Source organism: Pseudophryne corroboree, chromosome 1, assembly GCF_028390025.1.
Source record: "Pseudophryne corroboree isolate aPseCor3 chromosome 1, aPseCor3.hap2, whole genome shotgun sequence".
Lineage (NCBI taxonomy): Eukaryota > Metazoa > Chordata > Amphibia > Anura > Myobatrachidae > Pseudophryne > Pseudophryne corroboree.
In genome coordinates this window covers 478,122,619-478,141,386 of record NC_086444.1, presented here as the reverse complement: position 1 = coordinate 478,141,386, position 18,768 = coordinate 478,122,619, and the positions used below count along the sequence as shown (strand labels likewise).

Below are 18,768 nucleotides of genomic sequence, written 5' to 3'. Positions count from 1 at the left end.
CATGTAATAAGGTTAGAACGTAACCATAAGATCACTATTGTGTATATGATATGATCTGTATAATTCAACCCGTGCCTAGATATTTGAACTACTCATGACTGTAAAGTCTTTAGGGATGTTAATAAAATAAGTATATGGGGTGTAAATAGTCAAGGTTATTGAGCAATAATTCCAACTCTACATGTATTATGTGATTTGAATAGTGCATCAATAAGAGCTACAGTTGTTAGCAGATTAGTAAGACGCCTGTACCTCTAACCATAGCTTGCTGGCTACCCTACAGGCTCTACTGTACTGTGATCTCCTTCCACTTACAAAGATCTCATTTTTAACTTTTTCTCTTTAGTCTGGAGAAACCGCACTACATGTGGCTGCTCGCTATGGCCATGTGGAGGTCATACAGTACCTGTGTAGCATCGGATCACATCCAGATATTCAGGATAAGGTATGTATGTCTAGATGGCCATTGTAGTCGCATGTTTCTGGAGTTGTGTGCTGCATTTCATTTGCATACTTTGCTGCTCTGTATGTGGGTTATAAAATTCTGTGTCTACTAGTCAGAGAGCGTGTTTTCCAGAGCAGAACAGTGTTTTGTAAGTATGTGCTTGTGACTTGGTGCTCCAGTCATTGCCGTAAAGGGGAAGGGGTGGGGAGTAGTGTGTGCTGATTACAGGCCAAGGTCAGTTGCTGAGGTAAACACAGTATATTTGTCTATTTTTCTTTTCTTTGCCACATCCTCTCCAGTAGTCAGGCCCTTCCTTGTCAGCTCTTCACGCCCCTGGCCTCCAGTACAAGGCTATGACCAACCTCAGAGAAAGGCCCTGGCCAGATCTTTCTTAAATCTTCCCACGCAGACACTGAATCACATTTCATGAATTTTATATGAAGCTGAAAGAAACGCATGGGATTGTTTTATAAAATTTTGCACTCAAATGTCTGTTGGCTTTCTTAAACGGCTCTCTACAACCCTGTAGTGTGTTCAAGTTTCTAAGTCTTTAACAGAGGAATATAATAGCTATTTGTTTCTTTATTTTGTTTTAAATATTTTTTTCCCATTTAATTACAAATGACTAAAAAAAAAAGTAGAAAAAGGTGATTTTGTGGTAATTTTAGTCCATTTTTTGCATATCCTTATTCATTACTGGACTAATTAAGCTTGTTGGGGAGGGTGTACAATGGGTTCTGATGGAGTCCCGTACATTTTTACCTTACATTAGGATTTTTAAATATTTTTAGACATGCTCTGGGTTTGCGAGAAAATAGCCGTTGAAATTTCTTTAGAAATTCACACTGTTTTCAGCCCGGCAATTGAATAGAAAAAAACTTCACTGCAGCGGAAAAAAACTCTGCTGGCAATTGAATATGCCCCTATATAGTGCTTTTTTGATGTTTGCATTATACTTAATACTGTCAGTGTTACAAGAAGAAGTGGCTCTAGCACTGTGTGTGGGAAATTGTGGTCTAAATTATATAGGGAAATGAACCCATTGAAATGAAATGCATAAAGGTATGAGGAGACCATGAAAATGTTTTAAATTTAAGGAGAATGTAAAATGATCTAGATTAATTTAAGTCTGTGTACATGTATTGTAACTTTTATTGCTTATACTGATCCATATTTTTTTGTAAATCTTCTATGTAAACTTCATATACTACACAATAAGAATGCTCTAATGTTAACTTAAAAAAAATAAAAATCTATTTTTATACAGCTCTAAATTCTAGTATGTATACATAGAAATATACTTCATATTTTGTGTGCTTCTGTTGTAGGAAGATGAAACCCCTCTGCACTGTGCCGCTTGGCATGGTTATTATCCTGTGGCAATAGCTCTGTGCCGTGCTGGCTGCAGTGTTAACATTCGCAACAGAGAAGGAGAGACTCCCCTCCTGACGGCTTCAGCGAGAGGCTACCATGATATTGTGGAATGCTTGACTGAACACGGAGCTGACCTTGATGCAACCGACAAGGTGAATGATTCACGTTGTCACAAATTACACACAAAGATGGTCAAGGGCCTGTTATGTCCCTGGATTACATCTCCTCATATATCTAATTGGCAGTTGGTAACCTGCAATTCCTCACTGTTAAACCCTGAATGTACAAAATGAGCGTAGAAGAGGGAAAACTCAGTGGGTTGTAAATGCTGTGCTTTGCTTGTAATTTGTGCCTACCCAGCACTGTGCAAAGTAGCATTTTACATTATGTGTCTGGACAAATAATATAACAAAATTGCCATCTCTCTAGTTCTGTGTGGGATTTGTTATTGAATAAAATACAGGCTCTGATTTATGCTTCTAATATTAGCACTTTGTAAATCAGCACCTTCACAATTTAACTGTGTTCACTTTATCTCTGCCAATGTCACGTTGTGTATGACATTGCAGAAGTTGGTACCCCTTGGCACTTAAATTGTTATTGAACTACAAATCCCAGCATATCAGGAAAGTGGCAAGCTTGCCACAGCCATGGAATTGTATCTGCCTTATAAGGCTCCTCTTTTACATTGTAAAGATCTTTGCTATCATTCAGCAGTGTGTTTAAAATGTTTCATACTATGCCACGTTTCCGCTGCTTGTTGTGATCCCCGTGGCCAGTATTTGTTCACTGTTTCTCTCTGTTGTATTATGACTGATTACACCTAAATGTGCAGAATAGGAGATGACTGCTATTTGGTTAGCAATGTCACACTCGTATGCCACATAAATCTGTAGGTTCTGGAGCAGAAGTGCTGTCTTTGAAGGTCCCTGGCCTGGTTCCTCCTTAAGTCTCTGCTGCTGCAGTATTCTCTCTCTCTCTCTTATAACATAGAAGCTATAGTAAATATTAATAGTCTAATAACTATGTGATTTTCTGATGTTGCTTTGACTAAGGTCTGGACCTGCATGAAGAGTACATGGAAATGGTATACACATGTATATGTGTATGTCTTAACATACTGATTGTCAGTACGCCATATGGAGTGAGACACTCTGAGAGTGTAGTGTACCATGTATTTCTTTAAAGTTTAAAAGTAGCTCTCAATGTACCAGAGATGCTGGGCTGCGACTTTAATGTCAAAGAAATTGGTTTTACACACTTACAAAGTCACGGATGAAGCACAACAGAATTTGCTGTGAGGAAAAACAGTGGCTTCTTACATCGGAGCCCTTCTTACACCAGACAAATGTCGCAAAGTAGCTTTTTAGCAGTAGTTTTGTCGCTTCCTAATTATGCAAATAAGATGCACATTTTCAGCAAGACAGATGTGTGGCCTGACTGACTTGCATGGGACCTGGCACGCCTAGAGGAGCTGTTTAACGCCATTGAAGCAGCAGTAACAAAGAACTCATCCGTAGTCAGACTGTCAACATTTGAAATTAGGGTTAGAATTAGGGAGCAATTAGAGTTGTATTAAAATATCATTGTCTGCATCCACACTACCGGCGTGTTAAATCTTGACATTCTGGTTGTGGCAACATCCTTCATTTCAACATTCAGACCATGTCAGCATTATACTGTCGACATCCATTATGTATCCTTGGAAACTTTGATGGAGGAGAGACAGCATTTTTAACTTGTCCACTTAAGAATTCCACTGTCTCCAAAAAAATGTAAAAATATCTATATATATATATATATATATATATATATATAGATAGATAGATAGAGATATATAATATATATTGATTCAAAATTCGCAGTACACCCTTTTGTTTCTAAAACTGCAGAAAATGGGATTGACTTAAATTCAAGATGGCGCCCATGTTCGGTATATACCCTAAAAGATAGCCCACCTCACCCATACCTTGCTGGAGTATTCAGTTTTCCCATTTCCTGCACAGTTTTTGAAACAAAAGGGTGTACTGCGACTTTTGAACCACCTTGTATATATACTAACATGGTGTATCCAGAATTCACAGGGTTGACTATTCTCTATTCCCCCCACTTAACCAGTCTGCAGCATCTGTCGGCTGGTTCCTCCCCTTCATTGTGTCATCTACAGTGTTCCAGATGCAGACGGGAAGGGTGGGGTGACTGCGCATGTCCGACACAGGACAGATCATAATGCATTATTATATAGATATTGATGACTGTCAGAAATAATAATGAGCTGACCCCTTTTCATGTACCCCATTTCAGGATGGACACATAGCCCTGCACCTTGCTGTCAGAAGATGTCAGCTGGAAGTACTCAAAACCTTGATCAGTGTGGGGTGCTATGTAGACTTCCAGGATCGCCATGGTAACACACCTTTGCATGTTGCCTGCAAAGATGGCAATATTCCTATTGTAATGGCACTGTGTGAAGCGAACTGTAACTTGGACATTACTAACAAGGTGAGCTATTGATGTTACACATTGTAGATATCCCCTGTATATCTTTACATCAACATGAGTGCTGTAGGAATTGTCTTTGGGGTTAGCCGTGAGTCCCCTCGCAGTGTGATGTAGGTACAGCTATATGATGCACTTAAGTTGGCTATTTATAAAAATGCGCCAAATCCCGGGTGAGATTGGGCTGCAAGGGAGGCGAATTGAGGTACTGTTTCCGCGGCTTTACAACAGTAACTCCCTTGTGGCTAATTGAATTAACCCCTATATCCAATTCTCTGTTCACATTCTTACCTGCAGTAAACCAGATATTTTTTTCCGCATGTTGATTTGCTATATGTCCTATTGCCACAGTTTGTACTGTATCAAACACAAGTCTTTTTAGCACCATTTCTCATACGTCCTAGAGGATGCTGGGGATGCTTCAAGAACCATGGGTATAGACGGGATCCGCAGGAGACATGGGCACTTTAAGACTTTAAAAGGGGTGTGAACCGGCTCCTCCCTCTATGCCCCTCCTCCAGACTCCAGTTAGATTCTGTGCCCAGAGAGACTGGTCACACACTGAGGAGCTCTACTGAGTTTCTCGGAAAAGACTTTGTTAGGTTTATTATTTTCAGGGAGCACTGCTGGCAACAGGCTCCCTGCATCGTGGGACTGAGGGGAGAGATGCAGACCTACTTCTGTGAGTTTAAAGGCTCTGCTTCTTAGGCTACTGGACACCATTAGCTCCAGAGGGTCTGATCACTTGGTACGCCTAGCTGCTCGTTCCCGGAGCCGCGCCGTCACCCCCCTTGCTGAGTCAGAAGAAAGAAGCCGGGTGAGTAAAAGAAGAACAGAAGACTTCAGTGACGACGGAAGAGTTTAGTGGCTGAGGTACCGTGCAGCGGCCGCGCTCCGCGCCATTGCTCCCACACTACACACTACGCAACACTACAAGGGTGCAGGGCGCAGGGGGGGGGGGGGGGGGGCGGCGCCCTGGGCAGCATGTATACCTCAAATAGAGACTGGCAAGAAAGACATTAAGTGCCTGGGCACTAAATAAAGACCCCCGCCAGTATAAAAATATAGAAAATAGCGGGGCTGAAGCACTTCATGAAGGGGGCGTGGCTTAGCCCTCACAGCTCTACCCAGCGCCATTTTCTCCTCACAGAGATGCTGGTCCTTCCAAAACACTGCTGTATAGATCAGAGTGAAAAACGAGGGGGGGCACAGTTGTTTGGTGCAATGCAAGTTAAAATAAAAGAACTATATCATGAGCGCGGTGTAAATGAGCTGGTAAACTCCTTATGTGTTTCCATGACAGATTGTATTGGGGTCTATCCCTTATAGCCAGCGTAATGTCGGTGGGTGTTTGTTACACGTGTGTAGGCATATCTGAGGCTGAGTGCTCTGCCACAAAGGGAATGACTATGTCGGCGCTGTCGACTCCTAATAGTACTTGGTACATGTAAATCAATGTCAACATTTCAGTAGAGATATATTTTTCCTGAGAGAAAACTATATGGGAGACACAGATGTGGGGGTTGACCCTGTTGGCACCAACAATATCTGACTGGGTGGATATTGACATGATAATGTGATATCAGAAAGTGATATACCTATATGGATATGTATGTATAGTAAGGTTACATTGGTCTGTGGCACGATCAGACGCGATTATATTTATGGAGGGAGTCATATTCATAGAATAGATTTCTCTCAGACCACTAGGGATCGCATAAATTTTATTTCTCTAACATCCTAGAGGATGCTGGGGACTCCGTAAGGACCATGGGGAATAGACGGGCTCCGCAGGAGACATGGGCACTTTAAGAAAGACTTTAGGTCTGGGTGTGCACTGGCTCCTCCCTCTATGCCCCTCCTCTAGACCTCAGTTTGATACTGTGCCCAGAGGAGATGGGTGCACTACAGGGAGCTCTCCTGAGCTTCCTGTCAGAAAGTATATTTGTTAGGTTTTTTATTTTCAGGGAGCCTGCTGGCAACAGACTCCCTGCATCGAGGGACTGAGGAGAGAGAAACAGACCTACTTCTGTGAGTTTCAAGGCTCACCCACCGCAGTCACTGTAAGGGTGCAGGGCGCAGGGGGGGCGCCCTGGGCAGCAATAAAACCTCTCCATTGGCAAAATAAGTATATACATGTACAGATGGGCACTGTACATGTATATAACAGAGCCCGCGCCAGTTTTCAGGAATTTTGAGCGGGACAGAAGCCCGCCGCCGAGGGGGCGGGGCTTCTCCCTCAGCACTCACCAGCGCCATTTTTCTCCACAGCACAGCGCTGAGAGGAAGCTCCCCGGACTCTTCCCTGCTAATACACGGTGATGGAGGGGTTTTAAGAGGGGGGGGGGGGGGCACAAAATTGGCGGATATGAAGTATAAACAGCGCTACTGGATAAACATTTAGTGTTTTTTTTCCAGGGTCATATAGCGCTGGGGTGTGTGCTGGCATACTCTGTCTCTCCAAAGGGCCTGGTGGGGAAACTGTCTTCAGATAAGAGGTTCCCTGTGTGTGTGGTGTGTCGGTACGTGTGTGTCGACATGTCTGAGGTAGAAGGCTCACCTAGGGAGGAAGGGGAGCGTATGAATGTGAGGTCTCCGTCGGCGGTGCCGACACCTGACTGGATGGATATGTGGAATGTTTTAAGTGCTAGTGTGAACTTATTGCACAAAAGATTAGACAAAGCTGAAGCTAAGGAACAGTCAGGGAGTGAACCCATGTCTGTCCCTATGTCGCCGGGACCTTCAGGGTCTCAGAAGCGCCCACTATCCCAGATAGGAGACACAGATACCGACACGGATTCGGACTCCAGTGTCGACTACGATGATGCAAAGTTACAGCCAAAAGTGGCTAAATGTATTCGATATATGATTATTGCGATAAAAGAAGTGTTGCATATCACAGAGGAACTCCCTGTCCCTGACACGAGGGTACACATGTATAAGGGAAAGAAGCCTGAGGTAACTTTTCCCTCCTCACATGAGTTGAACGAATTATGGGAAAAAGCGTGGGAATCTCCAGACAAAAAACTGCACATTCCCAAAAGGATTCTTATGGCGTATCCTTTCCCGCCAACGGACAGGATACGGTGGGAATCCTCCCTTAAGGTGGAAAAAGCGTTGACACGCTTGTCAAAAAAGATAGCGTTTTCATCCCAAGATACGGCTACCCTCAAGGATCCTGCTGACCGCAAACAGGAGGTTACCTTGAAATCCATTTACACACATTCTAGTACATTACTCAGACCGGCAATTGCGTCGGCCTGGGTTTGTAGCGCTGTAGCAGCATGGACAGATTCCTTATCAGCGGAAATTGAGACCCTAGATAAGGATACCATTTTATTGACCCTAGGCCATATAAAGGATGCTGTCTTGTATATGAGAGATGCTCAAAGAGACATTAGTTTACTGGGTTCCAGAATAAACGCTATGTCAATTTCTGCTAGACGAGTCCTCTGGACTCGGCAGTGGACAGGTGATGCCGACTCAAAAAGACATATGGAGGTCTTACCTTACAAGGGTGAGGAATTGTTTGGGGAAGGGCTCTCGGACCTGGCCTCCACAGCTACGGCAGGTAAATTTAATTTTTTGCCTTATGTTCCCTCACGACCTAAGAAAGCGCCACATTATCAAATGCAGTCCTTTCGTTCAAATAAAAGCAAAAGAGTACGTGGATCGTCCTTTCTTGCCAGAGGTAAGGGCAGAGGTAAAAAGCTGCACAGCACAGCTAGTTCCCAGGAACAGAAGTCCTCCCCGGCCTCTGCAAAATCCACCGCATGACGCTGGGGGAGTCCGCCCCAGTGGGGGCACGTCTTCGACTTTTCAGCCACATCTGGGTTCACTCACAGGTGGATCCCTGGGCAATAGAAATTGTTTCTCAGGGATACAAGCTGGAATTCGAAGAGGTGCCTCCTCGCCGGTTTTTCAAATCTGCTCTACCGACTTCTCCCCTAGAAAGGGAGATAGTGTTAAATGCTATTCACAAATTGTGTCTTCAACAAGTGGTGGTCGAAGTTCCCCTGCTTCAGAGAGGGAAGGGATACTACTCAACCCTGTTTGTAGTTCCGAAACCGGACGGTTCGGTCAGACCCATATTGAATCTAAAATCCCTGAACCTATACTTAAAACGGTCAAGTTCAAGATGGAATCGCTCAGAGCGGTCATCGCCAGCCTGGAAGGGGGGGATTTTATGGTATCTCTGGACATAAAGGATGCATACCTTCATGTCCCCATTTATCCACCTCACCAGGCGTACCTGAGATTTGCGGTACAGGATTGTCATTACCAATTTCAGACGTTGCCGTTTGGGCTTTCCACTGCCCCGAGGATTTTCACCAAGGTAATGGTGGAAATGATGGTGCTCCTGCGCAAGCAGGGTGTCACAATTATCCCATACTTGGACGATCTCCTCATAAAAGCGAGATCACGAGAGAAATGACTGAACAGCGTGTCACTTTCATTGAAGGTGTTACGGCAACACGGCTGGATTCTCAATATCCCGAAGTCACAGCTGGTTCCTACGACTCGTCTGACCTTCTTGGGCATGATTCTGGACACAGACCAGAAAAGGGTTTTTCTTCCGATAGAAAAAGCTCAGGATCTCATGACTCTAGTCAAGAACGTATTGAAGCCAAAACAAGTGTCTGTGCATCATTGCACTCAAGTCCTGGGGAAAATGGTGGCAACATACGAAGCCATTCCCTTCGGCAGGTTCCATGCAAGGTCTTTCCAATGGGACCTATTGGACAAGTGGTCTGGGTCACATCTACAAATTCATCAGCTGATCACCCTGTCCCCCAGGGCCAGGGTATCTCTCCTGTGGTGGCTGCAGAGTGCTCACCTTTTGGAAGGCCGCAGGTTCGGCATTCAGGATTGGATCCTGGTGACCACGGACGCGAGCCTCAGAGGATGGGAAGCAGTCACACAGGGAAGAAACTTCCAAGGACTTTGGACAAGTCAAGAGACTTGTCTTCACATCAACATCCTGGAACTGAGGGCCATATACAACGCCCTACGTCAAGCGGAGAACTTACTTCGCGACCAACCAGTTCTGATCCAGTCAGACAACATCACCGCAGTGGCTCATGTAAACCGCCAAGGCGGCACAAGGAGCAGAGTGGCAATGGCGGAAGTCACCAGGATTCTTCGCTGGGCAGAAAATCATGTAAGCGCACTGTCAGCAGTGTTCATTCCGGGAGTGGACAACTGGGAAGCAGACTTCCTCAGCAGACACGACCAGCATCCAGGGGAGTGGGGACTTCATCGGGAAGTCTTCGCACAGATTGCAAGTCGGTGGGGACTGCCCCAGATAGACATGATGGCGTCCCGCCTCAACAAAAAGCTACAGAGGTATTGCGCTAAATCAAAAGACCCTCAGGCGTTAGCAGTAGACGCCCTAGTGACAACGTGGGTGTTCCAGTCGGTGTATGTGTTTCCTCCTCTTCCTCTTATACCCAAGGTGTTGAGAATAATAAGAAAAAGAGGAGTGAGAACAATTCTCATTGTTCCAGATTGGCCACGAAGGACCTGGTATCCGGATCTACTGGAAATGCTCACAGAAGATCCGTGGCCTCTTCCTCTAAGACAGGACCTGTTACAACAGGGGCCATGTCTGTTCCAAGACTTACCGCGGCTGCGTTTGACGGCATGGCGGTTGAACGCCGGATCCTAGCGGAAAAGGGAATTCCGGATGAGGTCATTCCTACTCTGATAAAGGCTAGGAAAGACGTGACAGCGAAACATTATCACCGGATATGGCGAAAATATGTTTCTTGGTGTGAGGCCAGGAATGCTCCTACGGAAGAATTCCATCTGGGCCGTTTCCTTCACTTCCTACAGACTGGAGTGAATTTGGGCCTAAAATTAGGCTCCATTAAGGTTCAGATTTCGGCCTTATCCATTTTCTTTCAAAAAGAATTGGCTTCTCTCCCAGAAGTACAGACTTTTGTGAAGGGAGTGCTGCATATTCAGCCTCCTTTTATACCTCCGGTGGCACCTTGGGACCTTAACGTGGTGTTGAGTTTCCTTAAGTCGCACTGGTTTGAACCACTTCAAACGGTGGAGTTAAAATATCTCACTTGGAAGGTGGTCATGTTATTCGCCTTGGCTTCGGCTAGGCGAGTGTCGGAATTGGCGGCTTTGTCTCATAAAAGCCCCTATCTGGTTTTTCCATGTGGATAGGGCGGAATTGCGGACCCGTCCTCAATTCTTGCCTAAGGTGGTGTCATCTTTTCATATGAACCAACCTATTGTGGTGCCTGTGGCTACACGAGATTTGGAGGATTCCGAGTCCCTTGATGTAGTCAGGGCTTTGAAAATTTATGTGGCCAGAACGGCTAGAGTCAGGAAAACGGAAGCACTGTTTGACCTCTCTGCAGCCAACAAGGTTGGCGCCCCTGCTTCGAAGCAGACTATTGCTCGCTGGATCTGTAACACAATTCAGCAGGTGCATTCTACGGCTGGATTGCCGTAACCAAAATCGGTCAAGGCCCATTCCACGAGGAAGGTGGCTCGTCTTGGGCGGCTGCCCGAGGGGTCTCGGCACTACAACTGTGCCGAGCTGCTACTTGGTCGGGTTCAAACACCTTTGCAAAGTTCTATAAGTTTGATACCCTTGCTGTGGAGGATCTAAGGTTTGCTCATTCGGTGCTGCAGAGTCATCCGCACTCTCCCGCCCGTTTGGGAGCTTTGGTATAATCCCCATGGTCCTTATGGAGTCCCCAGCATCCACTAGGACGTTAGAGAAAATAAGATTTTACTTACCGGTAAATCTTTTTCTCGTAGTCCGTAGAGGATGCTGGGCTCCCGTCCCAAGTGCGGACTACTTCTGCAAGACTTGTATATAGTTTTGCTTATATAAGGGTTATGTTATAGTTTCATCAGGTTGGACTGATGCTATGTTGTTTTTTCATACTGTTAACTGTTTAATAGATACACAAGTTATACGGTGTGATTGGTGTGGCTGGTATGAATCTTGCCCTTGGATTAACATAAATCCTTTCCTCGTACTGTCCATCTCCTCTGGGCACAGTTTCTCTAACTGAGGTCTAGAGGAGGGGCATAGAGGGAGGAGCCAGTGCACACCCAGACCTAAAGTCTTTCTTAAAGTGCCCATGTCTCCTGCGGAGCCCGTCTATTCCCCATGGTCCTTACGGAGTCCCCAGCATCCTCTACGGACTACGAGAAAAAGATTTACCGGTAGGTTTAAAATCTTATTTTTGCCCAGTTACTACTCCCTGAGATAGACTCGAATAATGTTTCTTATGTCGACCATAATGTTTCCTGATCAGATCCACAAAATCGGCATTCAGTACCTGTTCATACACATTGGAATGTATTAACATCTCTAGGGACCCGGCTGTTCCTGGCAAAAGGATATATGTATACGTATTAGATATAGATATAGGTGTGTATAGGTGCATTTGAAGGTATATTTATGTGTGTATATGTGTGTGTATATGTGTGTGTGTATGTATGTGTGTATGTATATATATATATATATATATATATATATATATATATATATAATATGAATGCGGAGGTAAAGTTATTCCTTCTCATGGATAGAAGAAAGTGAGTCACCCCTGTTCTGCACGGGGCTCTGTCACAAAGGATCGTATACAGGAAGATATGTGATACTCTAATTATGTGTCCCATGTACGTTGATTATACTAGCATTACATGCACATGGGGGAGTAGTTGTATGCGGGGTACTCCTGAAGTTGAGTCATGTCTATATCATTGCTGCATACTGCCGTGCGACTACAAGGGATGTAGGACTCTTGGGTTCGCGGGCCACTTCAATGGCGGTCTCGACTAGGAAGACGTTGTGAATTCACCAATGGAATACTGAGGCTGACTCCGAGAAGTACTGGAGTATCTTCCCTATAAAGGTGAAACCTGGTTTGGGGATGGCTTTGTTAAGTTGATCTCGGCAGATACCACTGGTAAGTTTACCTTCTTGAGCTATGTTCCCTCACAAGGGTTGGTGACGCATTTTTGTAGGATGCAGTCATTTCGACCGGATGGATACGGATTTTTCCCCTTTGCAGGTAGAGGAAGGTGAAAAGGTAAGAGGTCAGCAGCCTTTTCAAGTTTATAGTTTGGGGGATACCGCACAGGAAATATTCAAAATTCAAGATATGATATTAGAATTACCAAAATACAAAGATAGGACTGAAGAATGCCATGCTTTCTAATCCATATTCAATTTGGCGGTGCACCCTGAGTCAGTATTGAAACAGGAAACAATATACAGGAGAAAAGAAGACTCTTGTGTGGGTGCACTCTTGACTATATTCTCGACCTATATTCTCTCTACTATCATACCACACTGGAAACGCCCGAATCCGTCCGATCTTGGAAGCTAATCGGTGTCGGGCTGGGTCAGTACTCAAGTGGGAGACCGCTGAGAAAGACTTGGTGTAGTAGAGTACAAATTGGATCCACATGCTTAGTGTCTAACACTGACAGCAGATTAACCCTATCTTTTTTCACCCTATTCTCTTGCTATTTCTAGCAATACAATCAAAATATCCAACACCAACAGCAGGTTTACCCTGCTACCTTTACTCTACTTCTTTGCTATTAATAGCCACTCAACCTATATATCCAGTGTATAACCACAATTATCACTTAGACCAATAGTTTATTACTACCTTGCACAGGCGCATGATAAAGTATTTTACAACCTTGCACAGGTGCATGAAAAAAGACCCATCCGTGAATTATTGTAATTTATCTGGGTAAATTCCACAATTATCACCTAGACCATTGGGTCATTACAACCCTACACAGGCGCAGGATAGAGACCCATCCGTGAATTACTGTAATTTATCTAGGTAAATTCCTAAACAAATATTTTGATCTAACCTAGACAGCCAGAAATCGTTATCTAATATTTGTATTAATTTCATTGTTACCTTTCTATCTTACTACTGAGTATTTTATCTGATATCAATAAAAGTTGATTTTATTATAAATTTATCTTGAACATTCTTATACTGTCTTAAGTCAAGAGTGCACCCACACAAGAGTCTTCTTTTCTCCTGTATATTGTAGCCTTTTCAAGTTCGCAGAAGCAGAAATCATCCTCTGTTTCTACCACATCCACCGCATGTCGCTGGGTCTATCTTGCGGGAGCCCACACCGGTGGGACCGCGTCTAATACTCTTCAGTCAGTCCTGGAATGGACATGGACCAGTGAGTTAAGAATAGAGTCCCAAGGGGGACATACTGGAGTTTCCAGACGATTCCCCTCACTGATTTTTCAAATAGATCTTACCGATTCTCCTCTGGACGGGGAGGTAGTATGCGACGCCATACAAGAGTTGGGTCAGGATCAGGACATTGTCCTGCTGTCCCGGTCACACAAAAAAAAAGAAGCTGTTACTCACGCTTTATTGTGCTTCTGAGCCCGGACGGCTTGGTCAGAACGATCCCAAAAATTTCTGCTTAAGAAGTTGAACCACAAGATGGAATCTCTCAGGGCAGGGATCTCCAATCTGTAAAAGGAGAAAGAGGGTCTAAATACGGTTTCTTCCGCATTAGGCTTACCTGGGTTTGCTATTCAGGATTGTCATTGCCAATTCACCGGAGTGATGGCAGTATGATGGTTTTCCTTCAATAGTAAAAGCCATTATTATTCTGTACTGGGACGCTCTCCTGACTACGGAGAGGTCAAGAAACAAGTGGTGCAAATCGTTATTTTCTCTCTGACAGTTCAACACAGTGGTTGGCGCCTGAATTTGCCAGAATTACTGTTGATCCCAACGATGCGGATGTCGGAGTTGGGAATAAGGTTAGATACAGAACTGTTGAGAGTTTGTTTTTTTCCAGTGGAATGAGAGCTGAGGATCCAGAGTCGGATCAGATTTGCAACAGTGTAAATCCATCCATACGTTCCATTGATGAAGAAGATGGTTGCGGCCTACGAGGCCATTCGGCGAGCAGGTTAAATGCCAGGGGACCAGTTGGACATGTGGTCCGGGTCTCATCTGCACATGCACCGGAAAATAATCCTATTTTCCAGGACCAGAATATCTCTCCTGTGGTGGTTACACAGTTCTCACCTTCTAGAGGGACGAAGGTTCGGGATCCAGGATTGGATCCTGGTGTCTATGGATATGAGTCTCCGAGGCTGGGGAGCAGTCTTTCAAGGGGAAGAATTTCCAGGAAAAAAGGTCAAGCCGGGAATCTTGTCTGCAATAAGCATTCTGGAATTAAGGGCTATTTACAACTGCCTTCTGCAAGCGGAACATCATCTTCGCGATCTGACCGTCTTAATTCAGTCGGACAACTTAACGGTAGTGGCGTAAGTAAACCGCTAGGGCGGAACGTAGAGCAAAGCGGCAATGGCAGAAGCCACAAGAGTTTTCCGCTGGGCGGAAAGGCATGTAAATGCTCGATTAGCGGTCTTCATTCCGGGTGTAGACAACTGGGAAACAGACTTCCTCAGCAGACACGATATCCATCCAGTGGAACGCACTCCCCCGCTCCATTAGACTCTCCCCAACCTTGCAAAGCTTCAAACGGGCTCTAAAAACCCACCTATTCATCAAAGCGTACCCTTCTAATGCATAACCCAGAGCTGAAGCCGCGCCTCCACCCCCTGCCTCACGCCGTGAACATCTCAGCTTTGCTTGCATACTGCCATCAGGCTACCTCCCGCTTGCCTGCACCTCTTGTCATCTGTCTGTCGCCCCTCCCCAATAGATTGTTAGCTCTTCAGAGCAGGGCCCTCTTTCCTCTTGTTATCTAAGCCCTCGTCTCAACACATTTCACTCACAGCTCTCCCCTACTCAACGACCATTTTTATCCTGCTAGTAAAGGTTCATCTCCATCTATGACCACCAGCCTCTAGTAGTACGATGATCACTCCCTCAATACTTACATCTTAGCTGTACTATGTCTTGAGAATGTGTGGTGCTCTGTTACCTGTACTCTATTTCTGTTATTTATTTACTGTAATGCAATGTTTTGTCCCCTGTACTGTCCTTTGTACGGCGCTGCGGAACACATGTGGCGCCTTATAAATAAAATGTAATAATAATAATAATAATCCAGGAGAGTGGGGTCTTCATCAAGAGGTTTTCACAGAAGTGACAAGTCTTTGGGAAATTCACATGATGGCGTCTCGCCTCAACAAGGATATGGTTCCAGGTCGAGGGACCCTCAAGCAATAGCGGTGGACGCCCTCGTAACACCGTGGGTGTTTCAGTCGGTCTATGTGTTCCCTACATTTCCACTCTTTCCGAAGGGATAAAGATCATAAGAAGAACAAAGGTTCAGGCGATCCTCTTTGTTCCGGATGGGCCAGGGAGGGCTTGGTATCCAGTTCTTCAAGATTTACTCATAGAAGATCCCTGGCCTCTTCCTCTACGAGAGGACCTGTTACAGCAAGGACCGTGCGTGTATCAAGACTTACCGTGGCTGCGTTTGACGGCATGGCGGTTGAACGCCATATCCTAGCCAGAAAGGGTATTCCCAGTGAAGTCATTCCCACACTGCTTCAGGCTAGAAAAGAAGTAACGGCGAAGCTTTACCACCATATTTGGAGAAAATGTGTGTCTTGGTGTGAATCCAAGAAAGCTCCTAAGAAAAAATTTCAGCTGGGGCGTTTGCTCCATTTTTTTGCAAGCAGGTGTGGATGCGGGCCTAAAGTTAGGCTCCATTAATGTACAAATTGCGGCCTTATCTATTTTCTTTCAGAAAGAATTGGCCTCCCTTCCAGAAGTTCAAACCTTCGTGAAGGGCGTGCTGCACATCCAACCTCCATTTGTGCCCCGAGTGGCACCAGCGGATCTTAATGTGGTGTTGCAGTTCCTGCAATCTCATTGGTTTGAACCTTTACGTAAGGTTGAGTTGAAATTCCTTACTTGGCAAGTGGTCATGCTGTTGACCTTGACATCCGCAAGGCGGGTGTCTGCATTGGCGGCTTTGTCTCACAAAAACCCTATTTAATCTTCCATGCAGATAGAGCGGAGTTGAGAACTCGTCAGCAATTTTCTGCCAAAAGTGGTTTCATCGTTTCACGTAAACCAGCCTATTGTGGTGTCAGTGGCTACTGATGCCTGGGTGGAATAGAAGTCTCTCGATGTGGTCAGAGCTTTGAAAATCTATGTCGCCAGAACGGCTCAGGTTAGGAAAACAGAGGCTCTGTTTGTCCTGTGGGCTCCCAACAAGATTGGGGCTCCTGCTTCCAAGCAGACTATTGCATGCTGGATCTGTAATACGATTCAGCAGGCTCATTCTATGGCGGGATTGTTACCGAAATCGGTGGAGGCCCATTCTACCAGAAAGGTGGGCTCATCCTGGGCGGCTGCCGAGGGTGGTCTGCATTACAGCTTTGCCGAGCTGCTATTTGGTCAGGATCAAACACCTTTGCGAAGTTTACAAGTTTGATACCCTGGCTGAGGAGGACCTCTTGTTTGGTCAGTCGGTGCTGCAGAGTCATCCGCACTCTCCCGCCTGTTCTAGAGCTTTGGTATAAACCCCATAGTTCTTGAAGCATCCCCAGCATCCTCTAGGACGTATGAGAAAATAGGATTTTAATACCTACCGGTAAATCCTTTTCTCTTATCCGTAGAGGATGCTGGGTGCCCGTCCCAGTGCGTACTGTATCTGCAGTCATTGGGTATGTTTACACACATGGTGTGTTGTGTTTAAGTCAGCCTGTTGCTGACGATATTCAGGCCATAGCATGCGTTATGCTGTTACTGGTTGTTTTTACACACACAGGTTGTGTTACGTTTTATGTCAGCGTATTGCTGCATATTCTTCATGCTGTCGGCTGGTGTTCTATTGAATGCCACGTTCTGCGGCATACTGGAGGTGTGAGCTGGTAAAATGCTCACCGTGGTTTAACAATAAATTCTTTCCTCGAAATGTCAGTCTCCCTGGGCACAGTTCCTATAACTGGGGTCTGGAGGAGGGGCATAGAGGGAGGAACCAGTTCACACCCCTTTTAAAGTCTTAAAGTGCCCATGTCTCCTGCTGATCCCGTCTATACCCCATGGTTCTTGAAGCATCCCCAGCATCCTCTACGGACTAATAGAAAAGGATTTACTGGTAGGTATTAAAATCCTATTTTTTTGTATTTGAATTATGTGATGAGTGGCCGTAATTATTGTAATACTACTATTTTTGTGTCTTGGTTCTATGGTCTTAGTTAATTATTACACAGCTAGATACAGAGTACTATAGAATGCACAACTATGTTGTGTACGTTTCACTCTGATGGCTAGGCTTAGGTATACTTGTATCTGTGATACATTAGTGTAACTTTCATGTATCTTTAAACAGTTATTTAAGTTTATCCCAAGTTTTGTTTTCTCTTATTGCAAAACTGCATTACTTCAGAAACAAAAGCTACGTAACACTTTACAATCAGAGAATGTTTTTTCATTCACATTAGGACAATCCATTGAGCTTACACGCTAATGACCTTGTCACAGGCACACACAGATTACCAGGTTCAATTTAGTCAAAATGCCAGGTAACCTCTGTGAATTTTTGTACCATAGGAGGACACAAACAGGAAGACTAACGGAACATGCGGACGCCACTGAAGCGAATTTGTTACTTGATTTTACTGTAAATGTTCAGCAAATCTGTAACTTGTGCTCCATACACTACTAAGGACCTGAGGTGCGAGTAAAGGGCCTCATACACTTACGCGACATGTCCGTCTGACATGTCGCCGGCGATCACCCCGGCAGCCTCCCGGGGGGCGGGATCGCCCAAGATACATTGTATGCTGTCCTTTTGTATACGATGTATCTTGGACGATCCCAGCCATGCCAGCGGGGTCGGACATAATTGAATGTGCAGCACGTTCAATATGGAGGATCCAATCCGATGCTCACGGGAACGCGGGTCGGATCGGAAACACCTCCAAAATGCCCGATTTCATCCGGTATTTCCGGCCGAATGCCCGAAATTGAATGAAATCGGGCATTATCGTCCTAGTGTATGGGGCCCTTTAAGCAAAAAAGGGCAATTCACTTTGCACCTGGACAATACCATGTTGCACTGCAGGTGGGGCAGATATAAAATGTGCAGAGAGAGTCGAAACTAAAATCAACATTGCAGTGTAAAGTAAAGATGCCCTTCATGCAGAAGTAGCCAGTGTTTACATGCATTTATCATTGCAACATGATTTCTTCAGGTTCAAAGTTACTTGATCTTTTTTTGGTTTACTCCCATCTCAGAATTGGGACCCTAGGGCCTGATTCAGCATGGCATGCTGAAGCCCTTTTACAGTGTGCGCACTGCACAATGCGAACGCCTCTGCGTGACAGGCAGAGGCGTTCGCAGGACGGGAGAGGGGCATTGCGTCAGTGCTTTGGGGGCGGAGTTGGTGGGGCCTGTATTGTACGGACCGTTTGCGGGATGGGCCGCAGCGGCTGCGTGATGTCACGCAGCAGCTGCAACCCAAAAAATGGTGGGTAGAC

At 45.1% G+C, this 18,768-nt stretch overlaps 1 protein-coding gene and 1 pseudogene across 1 annotated transcript in view; both read left to right on the top strand.

The window, feature by feature from the left end:
- Positions 1-18,768, top strand: part of DAPK1 (death associated protein kinase 1) — a 244,935-nt gene that overhangs the window by 190,314 nt on the left and 35,853 nt on the right. Inside the window, exons 15-17 of the mRNA XM_063913762.1 lie at positions 347-445; positions 1,774-1,971; positions 4,124-4,321. Of these exons, the coding sequence (XP_063769832.1) occupies positions 347-445; positions 1,774-1,971; positions 4,124-4,321 (495 nt within the window). The remainder of the gene's footprint in view (positions 1-346; positions 446-1,773; positions 1,972-4,123; positions 4,322-18,768) is intronic.
- LOC134944765 (5S ribosomal RNA) lies at positions 12,630-12,748 on the top strand (annotated as a pseudogene).